We start from the raw sequence: 20,393 nt of genomic DNA on the forward strand, positions 1-20,393 counted from the left end.
TGTTTGTTAGTCCGTCCACTTAAAACAACATTTGGTTCGAAGATCAGTGTGTACATGTTTTGTTCACTAAAATAATAAACTCTGCGATAACTTACCTTTCTTGTTTTTTGATTCTGAACTTTGGAACGTTGGCAGTCTAATTGTGTATGGATATTTGACACACATACACACACAAAGACACACACACACACACGCACGCACGCACGCACGCAAACACACACATACACACACTGACATACATACACACACACACACACACACACACACACACACACACAATTACAATTAAAGACACAAACACAAATAAACACAACCACACACGCACGCACACACACCATGTGATGACGATGGGTTGATGGTAAAAGATTAAACCAATGCATTGTACTTCTATGATCACAATTCTGAGTGGTAGAAATAACAACAAGTCGCGTAAGGCGAAATAACTACATTTAGTCAAGCTGTGGAACTCACAAAATGAAACTGAACGTAGTCCGCCGCTAGTGCAAAAGGCAGTGAAAGTGACGAGCCTGTTTGGCGTGGTAGCGGTTGCGCTGTGCTTCATAGCACGCTTTACTGTACCTCTTTTCGTTTAAACTTTGTGAGCGTGTTTTTTATCCAAACATATCATATCTATATGGTTTTGGAATCAGGAACCGACAAGGAATAAGATGAAAGTGTTTTTAAATTGATTTCAAAAAAAAATTGTGATCATAATTTTTATATTTTAAATTTTCAGAGCTTGTTTTTAATCCAAATATAACATATTTATATGTTTTTGGAATCAGGGAATGATGAAGAATAAGATGAACGTAAATTTGGATCGTTTTATAAATTAATTTTTTTTTTTACAATTTTCCGATTTTTAATGACCAAAGTCATCAATTAATGTTTAAGCCACCAAGCTGAAATGCAATACCGAAGTCCGGCCTTCGTCGAAGATTGCTGGGCCAAAATTTCAATCAATTTGATTGAAAAATGAGGGTGTGACAGTGCCGCCTCAACTTTTACAAAAAGCCGAATATGACGTCGTCAAAGGTATTTATCGCAAAAAAGAAAAAAACGTCCGGGGATATCATTCCCAGGAACTCTCATGTCAAATTTCATAAAGATCGGTCCAGTAGTTTGGTCTGAATCGCTCTACACGCACGCACGCACGCACACACACACATATACACACACACACACACACACACACACATACACCACGACCCTCGTCTCGATTCCCCCCTCTATGTTAAAACATTTAGTCAAAACTTGACTAAATGTAAAAAGACAATACATAAATAGAATACGTACGATGGGGCGGCCGTGGTGAGCCCAGACTATATTGACTGATAACAAGTCTCAAATTATGACGTCAGTGACTTTGAGCCTTTAAACAAATTATGACGTCACTGCCTGATGATGTATACGTCGCTGAGACGTCAGAAGGGCGGTCCTCATATGACGGGGAAGAGGTGAGCGTGGACAACAGCAGGTGACGAGAAGAGAAGAGAGCAGCACCATACCTACACGCACATTGTCGGTAACTAAATATATCTCTCACACACATAAACACACATACAGTCATACACGCACTAACAAGTTATCACACACACACACACACACACATACACACACGAACACACACACACACACACACACACACACACACACACACACACACACACACACACACACATACATGTATATATATACTCGGAGGCAAAAGAAACGCAAATAAAGGATGCGTTAATTAAACCTTTATGGACTTGAAATAAAAAGAAAATAATGATACTAGCATGTTCTGCACGTGTTGTTTTAGCGGTCTTATCTTGTCAGAACCGTGATTGCCGTTATCTGGGTCACACGTGAGGTCTTGTTGACGGGGATCCCAAACCGTCATGGGGACCACTTTCAGCACATGCACAATGTGGAAAAGCAGCTTTTCGTGTTCAGAGTGTTCAGGCAAGCTGTACCATACTCACAAAACTGTTACAACATTCATTTCTGCGACACAGGCGCGATGCCGAGACTATCACCAGATCAGCGCCAACAGGCGATCGGGAGACTTGATGCCAGACAATCAGTTCAGCAAGTTGCTAGGGCATTTGGAGTAAATGTCACCACGGTTTATCGTCTGCAGCAACGTTTTCATGCCAATGACAGTCCCGGAGACTTACCAGGACGTGGCAGACCCCGGGTAACAACAGCCCGACAGGATCGCCATCTTGTCCATCAACACCAGCGAGATGCATTCGAAACTGCCGCCAACACAGCCCGTAACACATTTGGGGTGCATGGACAATCCGTCAGTGCCAGAACTCTACGCCGACGCCTTGGTGGGCAGAACCTGGTAAATCGGCGTCCTGCTCGACGTCCCGTCTTGACAGCTCAGCATCGCCTGGATCGTCTAGCCTGGGCCCAGCAGCATGCCCACTGGCGCCATCGGGACTGGCGGAGGGTTCTTTTTTCGGACGAGAAGCGCTTTTGCCTGGAACCTGGCGATGGGCGTGTCCGGATCTGGCGAAGACCTGGACAGCGGTTTGCTAACAATAACATCCTGCAGCATGATCGATGGGGAGGTGCCAGCGTCATGATATGGGGCGCCATTGGTGTCAATTAGCGAGTTGGACCTGTCGTCTTTCAGAACGTCGGCCAAGGTCGTGGGAATGGTGTCAATGCAGACCGCTACATCAATCAAGTCCTGCGTCCCTATGTGGTTCCATTTGTCCAGAGGTACCAGAACTGCCTGTTCCAGCAAGACAATGCCCGTCCCCATACTGCACGTGCTACCCAGGACAGGTTGCGTCACAACAGCGTGAACATTCTGCCTCATCCTGCTCGATCTCCGGATCTCAACCCAATCGAACACTTTTGGGACATCATGCAAAGAAGGATTAATGCCCTTGCCCGGAGACCCCGCACAGCAGCAGAACTGCGTGCTGCCGTGACCCAGGTGTGGGCTCAGGTCCCTCAGCAGCAAATTAATCACCTCGTCCTCTCCATGTACCGGAGGTGCGCCACAGTCATCAACGCCCAGGGAGGAGCAACACGCTTTTGACTTTCAACAGTCTTCAAACAGTGTTCAGTGGAACATGGCACGTCATGCTCTCATCCCAATACACTTTTCCGTATGGTTTTTGTATCGGTCAATTCGTTTCCTTGTTATTGTTAACCCGAAATAATTAATTCGACATTAAAATTCATGGGTAAGCCATCTTCACTGCAGCATTTGCGTTTCTTTTGCCTCTGAGTTTACATACACACACACATACATGTATATATACATACACACACACACATACGCACGCACACGCCTAAATACACACGCTCGCGCGCACGCACGCACACACACATATAAGCTTACACACACACACACACACAGTGACACACACACACAGTGACACACACACATAAACGTTACCAAAAGCAACACAGCCAGACGCCAGGAAGAAGAGACCATGCCAACCAAATGCCTCTAACACTGCTCCCGCCAAAGGTACGGAGGTCAGGGTGCTAACCACCTGTAATGATTCCACCCAAAGGTATAGAGAGGTTTGTGTGTGTGTGTATGTGTTTGTGTGTGTGTGAGTGTTTGTTTGTTTGTTTGTGTGTGTGTGTGTGTGTGTGTGTGTGTGTGTGTGTGTGTGTGTGTGTGTGTGTGTGTGTGTGTGAGTTTGTCACAGTGTGAGCGCGTTCGTGCGTAGGAGTGCGTGCGTGCGCGTGTGCGAGCTAGTTATTGTGTTTTGTGCGTGCCTGCGTAGGTTAGCGTGTGTGTCTTAGTGTATTTGTGTCTGTGTGAATACGTTCGACTGCGTAATTTACGCACCCCCGTACTAGTGACAACTCCTAGACTGAAGAGGAAGTGCCGATGCCCGAACAAGGCCGAGACAAGAGGTGCCTGCAGAGCGAAGATTCCACTGAAGCCCGCAAACATGGCGCAGATCCACACAAAGAACATGGCAGATGACCCACTTAGCTCGCACGTGATCAGCGTGCCTGACGTCACGACCAGAACGCCTTGCGCGAGGAGCAAAGATGGCTGGAAAGTATTTTGTGACGCTGTGATGCACGTGTAGAACGTTCATGACGTTGCAAAGACTGCTAGACATTCTTTGAAGATGAACTGACCACATGCAAACCTAGTGCAAGCATTTTAATAACAAGGGGTACTAAAAGGCAATGGTTTTCTTTCAATACAATCTGTTACAAATGTTTCTTAACCGCAATGTCATCACAAATTCCCAACATTGGGCAATTAAAGATTCTGTATTCTGTATTCTGTATGTCACTGTAAACAGTTAAAATACCATTCAAATCAAAAAGTGTGTATTATTCGATAATGGAACAGGGATAAAATTCTGAGTAAAAAAATACAATTTGATCAGTGTTGATAGTCTGGAGCAAATAATTATATACGCTTACAATTTGTCGGTAGAAAATAAGCTCTCCATTGGTTAACTGCATTCAACTCTCACATTTTACTTTTGGTTAAATGCTAAGAAACTAAGTGAAACGAAAATCGCCAAGTTCATAAGCCCCAAATAAAACTCGATTGACAACATTTGTAAAAGAAATGAATGAAATCATGCAAGTTAGCTCGAAAATCGTTGTTTCATCATCTAATTAATGCGAGCTTAACGCCCAATTTTCTTGTTATTGTTCACCTTAGAAATACTTGATCTCACAGAAAAACTGTTTTTTTTTTAAATGCATGTCTTTTTTACTTAATTTTTTTTCGGAGGTTGACTAAAAGGGTATTTTCAGTCAAATGTGGTTGGGGATAGTGATAGAAGAAGTGTCTGCGTTCACAATCTAACACGTGATGGGGTTTTGATAGGATTTTTATTTTGTCAGTGTTGTTAGAGGGATGCCCTACCTTGAATGTAATTATATTTTAGAACGTGTAAATGGTTTTTAAAATGCGCTTAACGTTATGCTAGTTTGTGTTCATGCTTAAAAATGAAGCTTCCAACGTAGGTACAAGGTTGTGTGTGTGTGTTTTATTCATAGGCAAAGTAACGTGTTTTTCCACTCAGACTTCTCCGGATGTGCTTGTTTGATTGTTGCTGTGTTTGCACATCCACAGAAAAATCTTACGAAATCAATCAGCTGTGATTCTTGTGCAAAGTTCTTATACTCCGTATTCAAGTTTTAGTCGTCATCTGCTTAAAGGCATCTGATATCACAGATACTGTCAGGCTTTTACACACAGTACAAACACCCTTCCATTTGAACGCTCACCGAACGGGAACATCCTAGGTGCCCTACGTAAAGAGCGAGCAATTTTCAAAGAATTAATTTTTCGGATTGTCTCCATCACAATCGGACCGTGGTGAATTTTGGCGCTAGACCTAACTTTTAAAATCTAAATAATAAATTGACAGCTTGTTACAAAAACATTCTTAAATCATAAAAGAATTCTTTTTTCATCAAGACAAGATCAGTACAATTCGAAGTTTTCAAGGTTTGAAAAAAGAAAAGCCCGGAAGCAGGGTCACGCAAGGTCGTGGTTCTCGTAGCAGACGACGGTTTACATACATACCGTATACTCTGAACAGTCAAAAGCCATCGCTAGAGTTCTTGTGAACCACATCCGTTTGTGTCGTGCATAGTCAAAGGTACATAATAACGTGCTATTGCAGATAAGCTCACAGCGAGCCGCATTCAAATTACAAACAGACGACTGCATTGTGAAAAAGGGAAACTGGATCACACGGGTTCACGATGGCTCAGGGGTAAGATAAACCACGCAAAAATAAATTCTTTAAAAATTGCTCGCTCTTTACGGAGGGCACCTAGGATGTTCTCAAGCGGTGAGTGTTTACATGAAAGGGAGTTTGTACTGTGTGTAAATGCCTAACAGTATCTGTGATGGTTTACGGGAGGCTTACTGTGCCTTTAATCAGCGCGCGATGCCCGTTTTTACATTTAGTCAAGTTTTGACTAAATGTTTTAACATAGAGGGGGAATCGAGACGAGGGTCGTGGTGTATGTGTGTCTGTGTGTGTGTGTGTGTGTGTGTGTGTGTGTGTGTGTGTGTGTGTGTGTGTGTGTGTGTGTGTGTGTGTGTGTGTGTGTGTGTGTGTGTAGAGCGATTCAGAGTAAACTACAGGACCGATCTTTATGAAATTGTACATGGGAGTTCCTGGGTATGATATCCCCAGACGTCCGGCTTTTTGTAAAAGTTGAGGCGGCACTGTCACACCCTCATTTTTCCATCAAATTGATTGAAATTTTTGCAAAGCAATCTTCGACGAAGGCGGGACTTCGTTATTGCATTTCAGTTTGGTGGCTTAAAAATCAATTAATGACTTTGGTCATTAAAAATCTGAAAATTGTAATTATTTTTTTTTAAATAAAACGGTCCAAATTTACGTTCATCTTATTTTTCATCTTTTCCTGATTCCAAAAACATATAAATATGTTATATTCGGATTAAAAACAAGCTCTGAAAATCAACAATATAAAAATTATGATCAAAATCAAATTCCCGAAATCGATTTAAAAACAATTTCATCTTATTCCTTGTCGGTTCCTGATTCCAAAAACATATAGATATGATATGTTTGGATTAAAGGCAGAGTAAGCCTCCCGTAAACCATCACAGATACGGTCAGGCTTTTACACACAGTACAAACACCCTTTCATTTAAACACTCACCAATTGAGAACATCCTAGGTGCCCTCCGTAAAGAGCCAACAATTTTCAAAGAATTTATTTTTGCGTGGTTTATCTTACCCCTGAGCCATCGTGAACCCGTGTGATCCAGTTTTCCCTTTTCACAATGCAGTCGTCATAGTTAGTCATTTGAATGCGACTCGACGTGAGCTTATCTACAATAGCACGTTTTTTTATGCACGAAACAACGGCTGTGGTTCACAAGAACTCTAGCGATAGCTTATGACTGTTGAGAGGAACGGCGATTTGCACTGATAAACCGGCCGTCGTCTGCTACGACCCTTGCGTGACCCTGCTTCCGGGCTTTTCTTTTTTTAAACTTTCACAACTTCGAATTGTTCTGATCTTGTCTTGATGAAAAACGAATTCTTTTATGATTAAAGAATGTTTGTGTAACAAGCTGTCAATTTATTATTTAGATTTTAAAAGTTAGGTCTAGCGCAAAAACGAGGCGCCGTTGTTGTTAACGGAACAAGTCTACGAAAATAAATTCTTGGAAAATGTCTCACGCTCGACAGAAAGCAGCCAGGATGTTCCCGTTCGGTGAGCGTTCAAATGGAAGTATGCTTGTACTGTATTTAGACGCTCGGGGAGCTCTGTGATGGTTTACGGGAGGCTTACTGTGCCTTTAAAAACACGCTCAGAAAGTTAAAACGAAGAGAGGTACAGAAAAGCGTGCTATGCAGCACAGCGCAACCACTACCGCGCTAAACAGGCTCGTCAGTTTCACTGCGTTTTGCACGAGCGGCGGACTACGGTCATTGTGAAAAAATGCAGTGCGTTCAGTTTCATTCTGTGAGTTCCACAGCTTGACTAAATGTAGTAATTTCGCCTTACGCGACTTGTTGTCATTTCTTGTCCTACAACTCGTTGAACTGACAAAAAAGTCCACATTCAAACATTCAAACATTTCTTGAAACTGTTACTCAAGGTTAAGTCAGATTAAGCCTGTATAGCCTTAAAAGATAAACGAACCCAAAAACAAAGAGACTGCCAACGTTCCAAAATTCAGAATAAATAAACAAGAAAGGTAGGTTGTTGGAACGTTTGTTATTGACAAAGCAAATATTGTTTTGAATGTATTGATTTGTCAATAACAAACGTTCCAACAACCAACCTTTCTGGTTTTTTGTTTCTTAAAAGATAGACGGAATAATATCTCTCCAGTTCAAGAAGCTATGTCTCTCTTCTGACATTTGCGCGTTATTCTCATTGGCTTACACTCACCAAATATCCTATCCTGTCGGCCACCAAACCCCACGCAGGTCTGCCGGCGGCGTTGAACACAGCAGCAAATGAACCAACCAGGGCCAGGAAGTGGTCGTCACGAATGAACGTCTGACCGTACGCCTTTTAAAGAGAATACAACCCAAACAGTTACACAAAGATGCATTGCTTCCCCGATCGACCTAATCATGAAACAAGAATGGTTAGTTAATGGAATGTTTAATTTTTCACAACACAAAATATTCACAAGTACATCAACACAACGCACACGAACACACGAACAGCACACTCAAAAAAAAACACACACACAAACACACACGCATGGACACACACACACACACAAGTACACACACACACACGCACATGCACACACGCACAGCACACACACACACACACACACACACACACGCATGCACACACGCACACACACACACACACACACACACGCATGCACACACGCACACACACACACACACACGCACACACATACACATGCACGCACCCACACACACACGCACACACACACACACACACACGCACGCACTCACATACACACACATGCACCCACACGCATACACACACACACACACACACACACACACAACACACACACACACACACACACACACACACAAACACACACACACACACCCACACACACACAAACACACACACACACACACACACACACAAACACACACACACACACACACACACACGTCATTCTTCCTCCTTTTCTATCTTTCCACCAACCTTATAAAAAGCCACTGTGAATATGAAACCAAAGTCTATGGTCAGGTTGTTTAACCATAACATCCACGTGACCCGTGACGTCAGAATTTGACGAGGTGTGTAGTCTAGGCTGTCATGTTTTTCATCGTTATTGTTATCATCGTCATCATTTTCATCGTCATCATCATCATCTTCTTCATCATCGTTGGTCAAGCGGTCAGGGGTTCCAGAGGCCGAATAACCCTCCTTGGTAGAGTGGGCAGGTGTAAGCAATGTGCTTACTGGCAATGTGTCTTGTTGATGCTGCTTTTCAGTACCTCCCGTTGATGGGATGCTAACTGCGAATTCGTCTTGTTGAAGCAGCTTTTCCGTAACGTCGTGAGCTTCTAGGAGTGTGTCGTTTTGAAGCAGCTTTTCCGTAACGTCTTGGCGTACGGTTAGTTTGTCATTTTGAAGCAGCTTTTCCGTAACGTCTTGGCGTACGGTGAGTTTGTCGTTTTGAAGCAGCTTTTCCGTAACGTCTTGGCAATCTGAGAATGTGTCTTGTTCAAGCAGCTTTTCCGTACCGTCTTGGCATTCCTTCTGAGATGGCATTTTTACAGAGAACGTGTCTTGTTCGGGAAATTTTTCCGCACGGCGAGAGTGTCCATTTTCAAACCGCTCTTTCATCTCGCAGAAGCTGTTACAATCTGTCAGAGTTTTGTTGGTCGAGTGTTTGCCAGACGCGGTCAGCTCGTGCGCGGAATGATGCGTGATGATTTGTGTGTTTCCTGGCCTGGGAGGGAAGGTGAGAGACACGATACACAAGAGCTGTGTGACCGTGAAGATTCCTCCAAGCAGCAGGTAACACGTGGGGACCTTCTCCAGCACTTCTCGCTGTGTGAAATACCTGTGACAACATGATACAACAATAAAGTGTTGAGAAAGTGAGAGAGAGAAACAGTGGGACAGACAAAGTGAGACAGAGCGATAGAGAGAGACAAAGACAGACAGAACGACAAATTGAGAGACGGAGATAGGGTTTTTTGGGAGGCGAACAGACATAATGATACATAGAGAGAGAGAGCGAGAGAGCTAGAGAGACAGAGAGACAGAGACAGAGAGACAGAGAGAGACAGAGAGAGACACAGACACAGACAGAGAGTTTTTGACTTTTGACTTGTTTTCACTGGCTTTGATCTCCGCTGAGAGGGAGAGAGTCAAATAGAGAAAGAGAGAGAGAGAGAGAGAGAGAGAGAGAGAGAGAGAGAGAGACGGAGAGAGAGAACTCAGAACTCAGAACTTTATTACATAAGGATAAAGGTTTTAGGCTTAGCCTAATCTTCCAACCTGTCCTTGGAACATATACAAAGAATAATTGTAAACAAGAACAAAGACTGCGCACATACCTCATCAAAGTATTAAACTAATAAAACATCAAAATAATGGTCGAGTATAAACATACAAAATATTGGACTCACAAAGTCATATAAAACAAAACCAAATACAAACAAACGTAAATGTTTTTTACATTTCTTAAAAAAGTACAGCAATGTATTGCCGAACAGGGCCATGTATACAGGCAGCTAAAGTTTCAAGAAGAAGGGGGAGGGGGACGAGGGATTACACATTCAGATTAACTACATATACAATATTTAAAAAACAAACAAACACTTAAGAGCATTGCATACATTATCCGAGTACACAATGGAAACTAAACATCAGGGACAGTTTATAGTGTGATCAAATGTGTGTGCAACTGCCTTTTAAAGGCCTTTAATGATGCGGATCGTTTGATTTCTATTGGCAAAGAATTCCACAGAGATGATCCTGAAAAAGCTAAGCTGGATTTATAAAGATCTATACGAGGAATTGGAGGAAGTAAATTTTGAGACCCATACCTCTTCGTAACATGTGTAAAATAGGATTGCACATAACTGGGCACATCACCATGAACTAATTTATACATAAAGACAGCCTTATTGTATGCAAGGTGGGTTTTTAGGGGAAGGAAATTAAGGCTGTTTAACTTCATTTCTGTAGACATGTGCGATTCATACATGATAAGTTTTGCAGCACGACGGTACAAAGAATTGAGTTTCAATAAGTGAACATCACTGCAGCCATCCCACAATGTCGAAGCAAAATTAATATGAGGCATTATGTGAGCATGAACGAACATTTTTAATGTTTCAGACTTCGCGTAATGTTTGAGTTTTGACAACAAATACAAATTCCTTGATAACACTTTGCAGAGGTTGCTTATGTGTGTTTGCCATTTCATTTCTTCATCGACAGTTACACCAAGTATGCGATGTTCTTTAACTTGCTGTATTTGAGTTGTACCTAAGGACAGTTGTAATTTAAGAGGACTTATCTGATGCTTTTGTCTTGTGGTAATAACAATGCTTTTAGTTTTTTCTGGGTGCAGTATCATGGCATTTGATGTGCACCATTTCGCAACTTCGTCCAAAGTGTTCTTCAGGGAAGAATTTACTGATTCCAACGAGGTGTTACTGGTATGAATAGACGAATCGCCTGCAAAAAACTCGCATTTGACTTTATCATCCGATACATGTAAAGGCAAATCATTAACGTAAATACAAAAGAGAATAGGTCCCAATACAGACCCTTGAGGGACGCCATGTTTTACTAGTGCAGTAGACGAATTCTGGCATTGTAGAGTGACATATTGTGTCCGGTCAGCAAGATACGATTTAAAGAAGTCACAGACCGAATCGTTTCTCAAATAATAGTGTAATTTTTTCAACAATATGGAATGATCGACTAAGTCAAATGCTTTCTTAAAATCCAAAAACAATGCTCCTGTAACTTTAGACTTGTTCATTGCTGACAGCCAAGCTTCACAGAGAGACGTAAGAGCTGTGTGGCAAGAATGCTTGGACCGAAAACCGGATTGAAACTGATGGAACAAATTTTGTTCTTCTATGTAAGCAAGAAGATGCTTGTGCACATGCCGTTCTAATGGTTTTGACAAAACAGGCAGCAAAGAAATGGGTCTAAAATTACTTGGGTCTGAGAGATCTTTACATTTGGGAAGGGGTATGACTTTGGCGCTTTTCAATTTAGACGGAAAAAAGTTCTGCTCAATACTAAGGTTATATACGAACGTGAGCGAATCCACAATATACGGTAGAGAAAGCTTCAATAACTTCACGGGTATTTTATCAGGACCCATGGACTTTTTATTCTCCAGGTTTTCAATAAATGTTCCGACCTCATGAACTGCAATCGGAGGAATGATAAACGCTTCATTGTTTATTCTGTTCCGCTGACAGTATTCGTCCAATTTTTCAAAACAGTTATCTGTACCCGGAGAATATGTTTCTGCCACAGAAGCCTTCAATTTATCCGCTAAAGATATAAAATGATTATTAAATTCTTCCGCAGATAGTTTTGTTAGATTAGCAGTTGACTTTTTCCTAGATTTATCAAGGATTTCATTTACTGCCCGCCAAATTGTTGCAGTATCTTTCTTATCGGAAATCAATTTATCAAAGTAACCGGTTTTTGATTGTCTCACTCGGTTTAACACCTCATTCCTCTGCTGTTTATATTCGTCTGTCATCTTATTTTCCTTGAAATAATCTCTCAGTGCCATCGCCTCTATAATATCTGATGTTAACCAAGGCGGAAGTCTGGCATGTTTTACTCTATGCTGACGCAGGGGCACGTGCTTATCTATAATTGTGCTTAAAATGCTATACAAGTGATTAAAAGCATCATCTGCAAGACTGAAATCAAAAACGCTCTGAAATGGAGCTTCACTAAGATCACGAAAAAATGCAGACTCATCAAAATGTCTAAAACTTCTGTATTCTATGGTCGTGTGGCCTTTTGGTCCTGATTTAGGCAAGCGCATAGAGACCGAACAAAAAATAGGCCTATGATCGCTGATACTGGAATTGGACACATACACATTTGAAACAATCTTCTTATTATCAGTATATATATGATCAATAAGAGTTGCAGTTGTGTCTGTTATTCTTGTTGGGTTCAGAACCAGTTGATGAAGACCTAATAAAGTTGTTGTTGAATTCCATACTGTTTGAGGCTTATTCAAATTAATATTAAAATCTCCAAGCAATAAAATATCTTTATTGCGTGATTTGACTTTATCCATCATCTGAATGAAATATTCTGACCAAATCGACGTTTCGGCAGGGTTACGATATATATAACCTATGAGTAGAGGCGAGGTTTTACAGTTTTTTACTTCAATCCAAATGCACTCAATATTGTCGTCCTCTAAATCAGTTCTTCGTGTTGCACATTCAGAAATTGATTCATGAATATAGACTGCAATGCCTGTCTGATTCTTCCTTGCGCTGTCGCGTCGCAAAACAGAGTATTGGGAAATGTAAATCAAGTTATCGGCAATTCTCGAGTCGAGCCGTGTTTCGCTCATCCCAAAAACATGAACTGGCTGTGAGCCTTGGTTTAGCAGCACGCATATATCAGGCACTTTGTTAACGAGATGATAGACATTAAGATGTCCAACCTGGAGAGTGTGTTTTGACACGTTTGAATTCATAATAATTATAATAAACAAAATTATTATCAACAACCAAAAATCTGAGAACAAATTAAACAGAGATTAAATCAATGAACAAACACGGAGAAAAAATAATGCACAAAAGAGCAAAAAGTGAAACAAACAAGTTACAATTTCAGTAACTGTCTAACTTAACGGAAAAGTCAAGTGAGAAGTAGTAAATCGGAATTTAAAAAAAAAAAAAATCTGCGAAATGTTATAAGCGTTCGATGCACAGCAATTATAAATGTACCTGCCAGCACTGCACTCATACACACACAGAATATGATAAAATAAAATTAAACAGTTCGAACAGGGATGAACGATACGCTAAATTAAATCCCCACAACGCTAACACGATTTCACTTTCTTTAAGCAGAGGCATTCATAGTCTCTCCGCAAACGGGTTTGAATCAAAGATTAACACACACAAGGAAGAAACACACGCGTGTTTGGATGCAGATGTTTTCACAGTGTTTAAAGCAGCAGAATACTTGGGGGGTCGTGGACAAAATTAACACAATGTCTGGAGGTGTTGAACGACATAGTTAATAGTTATGAAATCACATCCGCGAAATCACACTCGTTTAGGTACACTCATTAGTGTACTTACCGTTACATGAGTTTAGACACCGCAATTGATAAAATACACACTCACACATACACACATACACTCACGCTCTACTGTATGCTTAAAGTAGCCTTTTGAAACTACTTAGTAGGTTGCTTGGTGCATCCCGGGGGGCCACTGCCCATAGAAGGACGGCTGGGTGTGTGCGTGCATAAAGGGGCTGAGTTGATACTGCCTGAAGGCGTTCATCCAAGGGGGGTAATACATTGTAGGATATTGATGTTCCCCACGTGGAGACAAGGGGAGACTGGTATGGCTGATGTGCTGTTGAGTAAACGGTTGGTGGGCCGGTGACGGTAGTAGTGATGGTTGATGAGACTGTTGTTGCTGCTGCTGCTGTAGTGGTGGTTGATGATACTGTTGATGCTGCTGCTGCTGCAGCCGAGGGAGAAACAACGGCTCTTGCTGCTGCAGCGACAGCTGCGGGTGCGGCGGCTGTTTCTGCCACTGTTGCTGCTGCTGTTGTTGCGGCTGTTGCTGCTGCTGCCGATGTTGCTCATGCGGCGGCTGTTGTTGCTGCTGTTGCTGCCGCTGTTGCTGCCGCTGTTGCTGGTGCGGCGGCTGTTGCTGTTGTGGCAGCTGCTGCTGCTGTTGATGAGGTGGCCATTGCTGTTGTTGGTGAGGTGACTGTTGCTGCTGCTTCTTTTGCAGTGGTTGATGTGATATGGGCGGAGGCGCTCCGCCTTTAACGACGTCCGCAAACGAAGCTCTGCCTAGTCGCTTCTCAAAAACGATGGCTTTGATGTCCTTTACGAGTAAAGACAGGCCCCTTGCAGAGTAGTGGACCTTGTCTTGCAATATGTCTGGGTCAGTTTGACCGTCACTGTCAATGCGCCAGATATCCGACAGTGCCAAGAACTGCACCTTTACACCATCACATAGCGACGCGAGCTTAGTGTTAACTTGCAGAATCTGCCGTGTAACTTTGCGCTGAGCCTGTGGAGGGATGGCTGCGACAAAGATGACCGCATTAGGGAAGCGTAGTGATGTTTCAGATAATAGCGTCTCATAGTTGCTTTGAATTTCACTCGCGTTTTGTATGCCGTCATTCGTGCCAACATGCAGAACAATCTTCCTAATGTCAGGAAAAGTGTTGCTGCTGGCAATGACGGTGGTGAGTTGAGGGGTGGTAATCCCACTTAAGGTTCTAACCTCTGTTTGTCCTGACCGATCAAGCCGTCTCTTGGACACGCGTCTAAGGTTCGAATCTCCAATAAGCAGACACGTGCAGGAGGTCGGGAGGCGGAGAGTTGTCTGCCTCTGAATGTCTGTCGTCTCGGCTGATTTGGTAGTCCGCGGGCGGACCATGGAGGACGGGGATGACTGACTGCTACAAGCTTGGGGCTCATGCTCGGCAATGAGTGACGTTTCAATCGAGTGATGGGCGTAGCGGCCGTAGTTCGTGGTCACGCTAATTGGCTGAGCATGAGTGACTTTGCCTTGAGATGACTGTTGCAGGGGTGGGGCTTCGGGAGACGGTGAGCGCTGGACAGTCTTGTTCTCTTTCTGCAGGTCTTTCACCTTGCTCTCTAGAGCCTGACAGCGCTTTTTTAAGCCCTCATTGTCTCTGGAAAGAGTTGTGAGTCGCTCGCTTAAGTCCTTCACCTCTCTGTCACGCCCACCCTCATTTGCCTTAATCTTTCTGTCCGTTTGGACCTTGAGATCTCTTAGTTCAGAGGCCAAGTTCTCAACCATGGCACGGAGCATGTCGGGTACACAAGTGTCTGCACTATCGGTGGAAGCGTCATCAATGGCAGAAGTTGCGGCATGATTGTTGTCGATGCTTGGGGCGCTGTTGTTGATTGAGACATTATGATTACCCCCCCACAGCAACAGTGGAGGTGTCTTCAGTAGCAGCAGCGACAGTGCTGTGGTCGCTCGAGACGATGATGTCACCGCCACCTTCAGTAGCAGCAGCGACAGTGCTGTGGTCGCTCGAGACGACGATGTCACCGCCACCTTCAGTAGCAGCAGCGACAGTGCTGTGGTCGCTCGAGACGATGATGTCACCGCCACCTTCAGGCGCAGCTGCGACAGTGTTGTCGTCCCTCGAGACGATGATGTCATCGCCACCTTCAGTACAAGCAGCGACAATGTTGTTGTCCCTCGAGACGATGATGTCACCGCCACCTTCAGTAGCAGCAGCGACAGTGTTGTCGTCCCTCGAGACGATGATGTCATCGCCACCTTCAGTAGCAGCAGCGACAGTGCTGTGGTCGCTCGAGGCGATGATGTCACCGCCACCTCTAGTAGCAGCAGCGACAGTGCTGTGGTCGCTCGAGACGATGATGTCACCGCCACCTTCAGCAGCAGCAGCGACAGTGCTGTGGTCGCTCGAGATGATGATGTCACCGCCACCTTCAGTAGCAGCAGCAACAGTGCTGTGGTCGCTCGAGAGGATGATGTCACCGCCACCTTCAGTAGCAGCAGCGACAGTGTTGTCGTCCCTCGAGACGATGTCACCGCCACCTTCAGTAGCAGCAGCGACAGTGCTGTCGTCGCTTGAGACGCCGCTGATGTTCGAGTCATCACCACCTTCAGTAACAGCAGCGACAGTGCTGTCGTCGCTTGAGACGCTGATGTCCGAGTCATCGCCACCTTCAGTAGCAGCAGCGATAGCGCTGGAAGCATTGACAGCAGTAGGGGGCGTGTCCAGAGGTACGGTGCTGTACACGGCGTGTGACGCACTGCCAGACATGTTGGTTAGGTCCATCAGCCCGTGTACCACTCCCTGCAAGCGTTGAAAATCATCTCTCACCCAGTCCTGGCACAGCTTGCCTTGGACCAAAAACATGTTGGTCTTAGGATAGAAATGCATGGTCAGCAGTTTCTTGCTCGCATGGTGCAGACGAACAGTGGTTTGGTCCAGCTGCGCTGGGGTGGGGGTGATGACGATAGATGACGCCGAGTAGTCATCTTCACAGTCAATAATTTCAACATGTCCGCTCTTGCGTTTGTAATCTGTCCATTTTGTGGAGTAACCTCGGGAAGGCAAGTCAATCGCGTATCTGTATCGGATGACTGCCCTCCACGTCGGGAAGCAACAGGGTTTGCATGTGAAAGTTACTTCATTGTGATCCTTTTTGTGTTCAATAAATTCCAAAGATCTTTGTAGTTTTGAACGAGTAATTATAGACATGTTTTTAGTTGTATTTTGTCACGAACGACCCCATCAGAGTTTGACATCATTACATTATATGAAATCAAGCCAAGTGTATGTAACTTGTTATTCTCGTTATAATCTCCATCATGACTGGTCACCGGATACAAGTCTGTTGAAGTACAGTCACAGACGAGCCGCGTGATGTTATTGTTAGCACATCTTGAACAATGTCCAGTGCGCGAATACACACTTGTTAAAAGATTCCAAGCAACAGTGAGATTTCAAACAGTACAAATACAGTTGTGACTTTCCACAGGACTGCAGGAACATTCCTATCTCTGGCACTCCCAGGCTACAGCTACAAGATAACAGTGCCAGCCAGTGATTAATGACATGTGTTGTCCAGGGCGCGAATACTCACACAAAAGAACAAAGAAATACGTTTGTATCTTCGCAGAAAAATGAATCCACAAGTATATCTTTCATATGAAGAACATATGCACTGTTATATATCCTTGCACAGCAATTTTTGGAACTTAAAGCACAGTTGAACTAGGTAAATTCCATCGAAATCCGCAGCTCTCGCAGGGCACGTCCGTACCCTTCGAGAGAGATACGAGAGTGCGAGAGAGAGAGAGAGAGAGAGAGAGAGAGAGAGAGAGAGAGAACTCAGAACTCAGAACTCAGAACTTTATTACATAAGGATAAAGGTTTTAGGCTTAGCCTAATCTTCCAACCTGTCCTTGGAAGAGAGAGAGAGAGAGAGAGAGAGAGAGAGAGAGAGAGAGAGAGAGAGAGAGAGAGAGAGAGAGAGAGGGGGGTGAATAGAGAGAGACCTATCATAACTTTGCATCTTCACACTTTTTATGAACAAAAACTTAACAAAACATAATTGCAATAAATGTTGCACCCCAATTAAAGCATTAATTTTAAATCTCTAAAACCTGACTATCTGGCACACCTGTCGGTTCACACAATTCTTTGACCGTGACGTGACCGCCGCACAAGTAAGGGTATCCCCAAATCAAGGTGCCAAAAATACCCACAAGTTTTCCTCCTCCGCCATGTCCGGCTGCAAGTTGTGCGGGTTGATCCAGCGAGTGACCACCTGGTTCCAGATGAAGGCCCCTCCCCCGTATCCCCCCATCGTGATCCCCCCCACCAGGCCCTTTCGGTGCGGGAACCACTGCAGGAGTATGGACAGAGAGGTACATATTAGTGGTGACACTTCTTTTTACATTTAGTCAAGTTTTGACTAAATATTTTAACATAGACTGGGAATCGAGACGGGGGTTGTGGTGTGTGTATGTGTGTGAGTGTGTGAGCGATTATGAGTAACATACTGGACCGATCTTCATAAAACTGCACGTGAGAGTTCCTGGGTATGATAGACGGTTTTTTCGTTTTTTCGATAGATGTCTTGGATGACGTCATATCCGGCTTTTAGTGAAAGTTGAGGCGGCACTGTCAAGCCCTCATTTTTCAACCCAATGATCGATAGTTTGAACAGGCAATTTTCGACGAAGCCCGGGCTATGGCATTGCATTTCAGCTCCCCGGAAGCTTAAGAAATAATTAATTAGTTTGCACATTAATTAAGTGGGCACACCTCCCCAAATGATCGTGCAACATTGTTATAAAATTACGAACAATTGTAATTACCTGTGTGAAATTGAATGCTCTTTTTCCTGGAATTTGTAATAATGTGTTGTGACCGTAATGTGTGTGCAGAAAATTGATTATTTAATGAAATGCAGGTTTTAAAAGGTGACAAAATTTCCTACACTCTTTTACACAATATTGACAACACCTCTAGCATAATGTTTTTGATACTTGGTGGTCATGATAAACAATGTAGTAGCTGGCTTCTGAACCTCCAGATTTGATATTGCTTTAGTTTTTTTTTAATAATTATTTTTTGTTTTGAAATACTGATTTTCGAAGTATATTTGCAAAGAACAAAAAATCATAATTTCCAGAAATCCAAAGCAATATCAAAATCTGGAGAATCAGAAGCCAGCTACTACATTGTTTGTCTTGACCACAGGACAGACAGACAGACAGACAGACAGACAGACAGACAGACAGACAGGCAGACAGACAGACAGACAAACAGACACAGACAGACAAACAAACAGACAATCAGACAGACAGACAAACAGACAGACAGACAGACAGACAGACAGACAGACAGACAGACAGTGTATACCTGCAGGGCGAGTTTAACACAGGCAGGATACAACACGGCCTGTGCGACACCTTGCATCACACCGTTAACGATGACGAACATCACGAATGACGTCTGCAGCGCCCAGTAGCTGCCGAAAAATGCCGTCCTGAAATCAAGTACATATTCGTTCACACATACTCACACATAGACATACATGCAAGTATGTATGCAGGCAAGCACGCGCACACAGAGACAGATGGACGCACACACACACACGCACACACACACACACACACACACACACACACACACACGCGCGCGCGCGCGTGCACACACACACACACGCGCGCGCGTGCACACACACACACACACACACACACACACACACACACACACACACACACACACGCACACGACGTATGACGTATCGTAAAACACTGTGTTACTTTTCCAAACAACTGACAAAGAATTTCCAAAAAATTATGTATCGGTGTCGGATGTCATTAACAAAGAAACAATTAGATACAAACGTGTTGAGGACAACTCCCAAAAAGAGGTACAGACGCGCAGGCATTCTTCCTTCCAGCAGTCCCAGAACAGGAGCCGATGCTGACAGGGCGAGGTATCCGCTGTTGGGGACCCACATCATCTCACTGTATTCCACTGACATCATCTCTGTGACGTTTCGAAGGTATGACGTCACATAGGGCAGCAAGTTGCCTGGAATAACGAAGGAAGGTCCTGGAGTTAATGAACCAAACGAATTATCAAGGATTCTGTTAGTTCAAGCCTTTATGTTACATTTTGAGGCAAAACCCAGTGACGCCGCGCAGGTCAGGAAATTGCCTGGGACAACATGAACATAGCCCCAGCAAATATAAAGAAAATTAAACAAACGCTTAATCAAGAATGTGGTTGGTTACATTCAGAGGCTAAATCTAGTGACGTCCTTTCCGTCATGCGTCCAAGGTATGTGACGTCAAAGAAGGCTGCCAATTTCTATGGAACAAGGCAAACACAGCCTTTCCAAATATAACCAAAAGGAACCAAACGAACTATCAAGAACGTTGATCATTGACGCCTCTTTTACATTTTGAGGTGCAATTCAGAGATATCCTCGCCGTGATGTTACTAAGGGTTGGCTGGTTGGGTTGGTAGGTAGGTTGGTTGGTTGGTTGGTTGGCTGGTTGGTCATGGTTTGTTATCATTCCTTCAACCTATAAGGCTAGCCGAGACCGATGCAAGTGTGTTCCCTTTCTCGGTTTACATGGCAAGCTCCATGGCTAAATCTAGTTTCATGCAGGTCAATCTCTGTTAATTAAAACAATTCTAAA

At 43.6% G+C, this 20,393-nt stretch overlaps 1 protein-coding gene across 1 annotated transcript; it reads right to left on the reverse strand.

Moving 5' to 3' along the window:
* Positions 1-308: 308 nt before the first annotated feature.
* On the reverse strand, positions 309-19,770 carry LOC138945743 (uncharacterized). Its single transcript, XM_070317239.1, has 8 exons — positions 19,590-19,770; positions 19,099-19,225; positions 17,937-18,076; positions 8,644-9,511; positions 7,891-8,013; positions 3,812-4,024; positions 3,407-3,506; positions 309-1,508 (listed from the first exon to the last, which is right to left on the reverse strand). Exons 1-8 carry the CDS (start codon positions 19,730-19,732, stop codon positions 1,384-1,386), a joined length of 1,839 nt encoding a protein of 612 aa, XP_070173340.1. The 5' UTR covers positions 19,733-19,770; the 3' UTR covers positions 309-1,383.
* Between the last annotated feature and the right edge of the window lie 623 nt (positions 19,771-20,393).

This window comes from Littorina saxatilis, linkage group LG13, assembly GCF_037325665.1.
Source record: "Littorina saxatilis isolate snail1 linkage group LG13, US_GU_Lsax_2.0, whole genome shotgun sequence".
Classification (NCBI taxonomy): domain Eukaryota; kingdom Metazoa; phylum Mollusca; class Gastropoda; order Littorinimorpha; family Littorinidae; genus Littorina; species Littorina saxatilis.

Bases quoted from the DNA above. Each gene is read 5' to 3' on its own strand.
- LOC138945743 (XM_070317239.1), bottom strand. From the start codon at position 19,732: ATGATGTCAGTGGAATACAGTGAGATGATGTGGGTCCCCAACAGCGGA. The intron at 9,512-17,936 runs GTGGGTATTTTT...ATGTTGTCACAG, and splicing joins ATGGCGGAGGAGGAAAACTT to GTATTTCACACAGCGAGAAG. The intron at 8,014-8,643 runs GTTGGTGGAAAG...TCTCTTTAAAAG, and splicing joins TCACAGTGGCTTTTTATAAG to GCGTACGGTCAGACGTTCAT.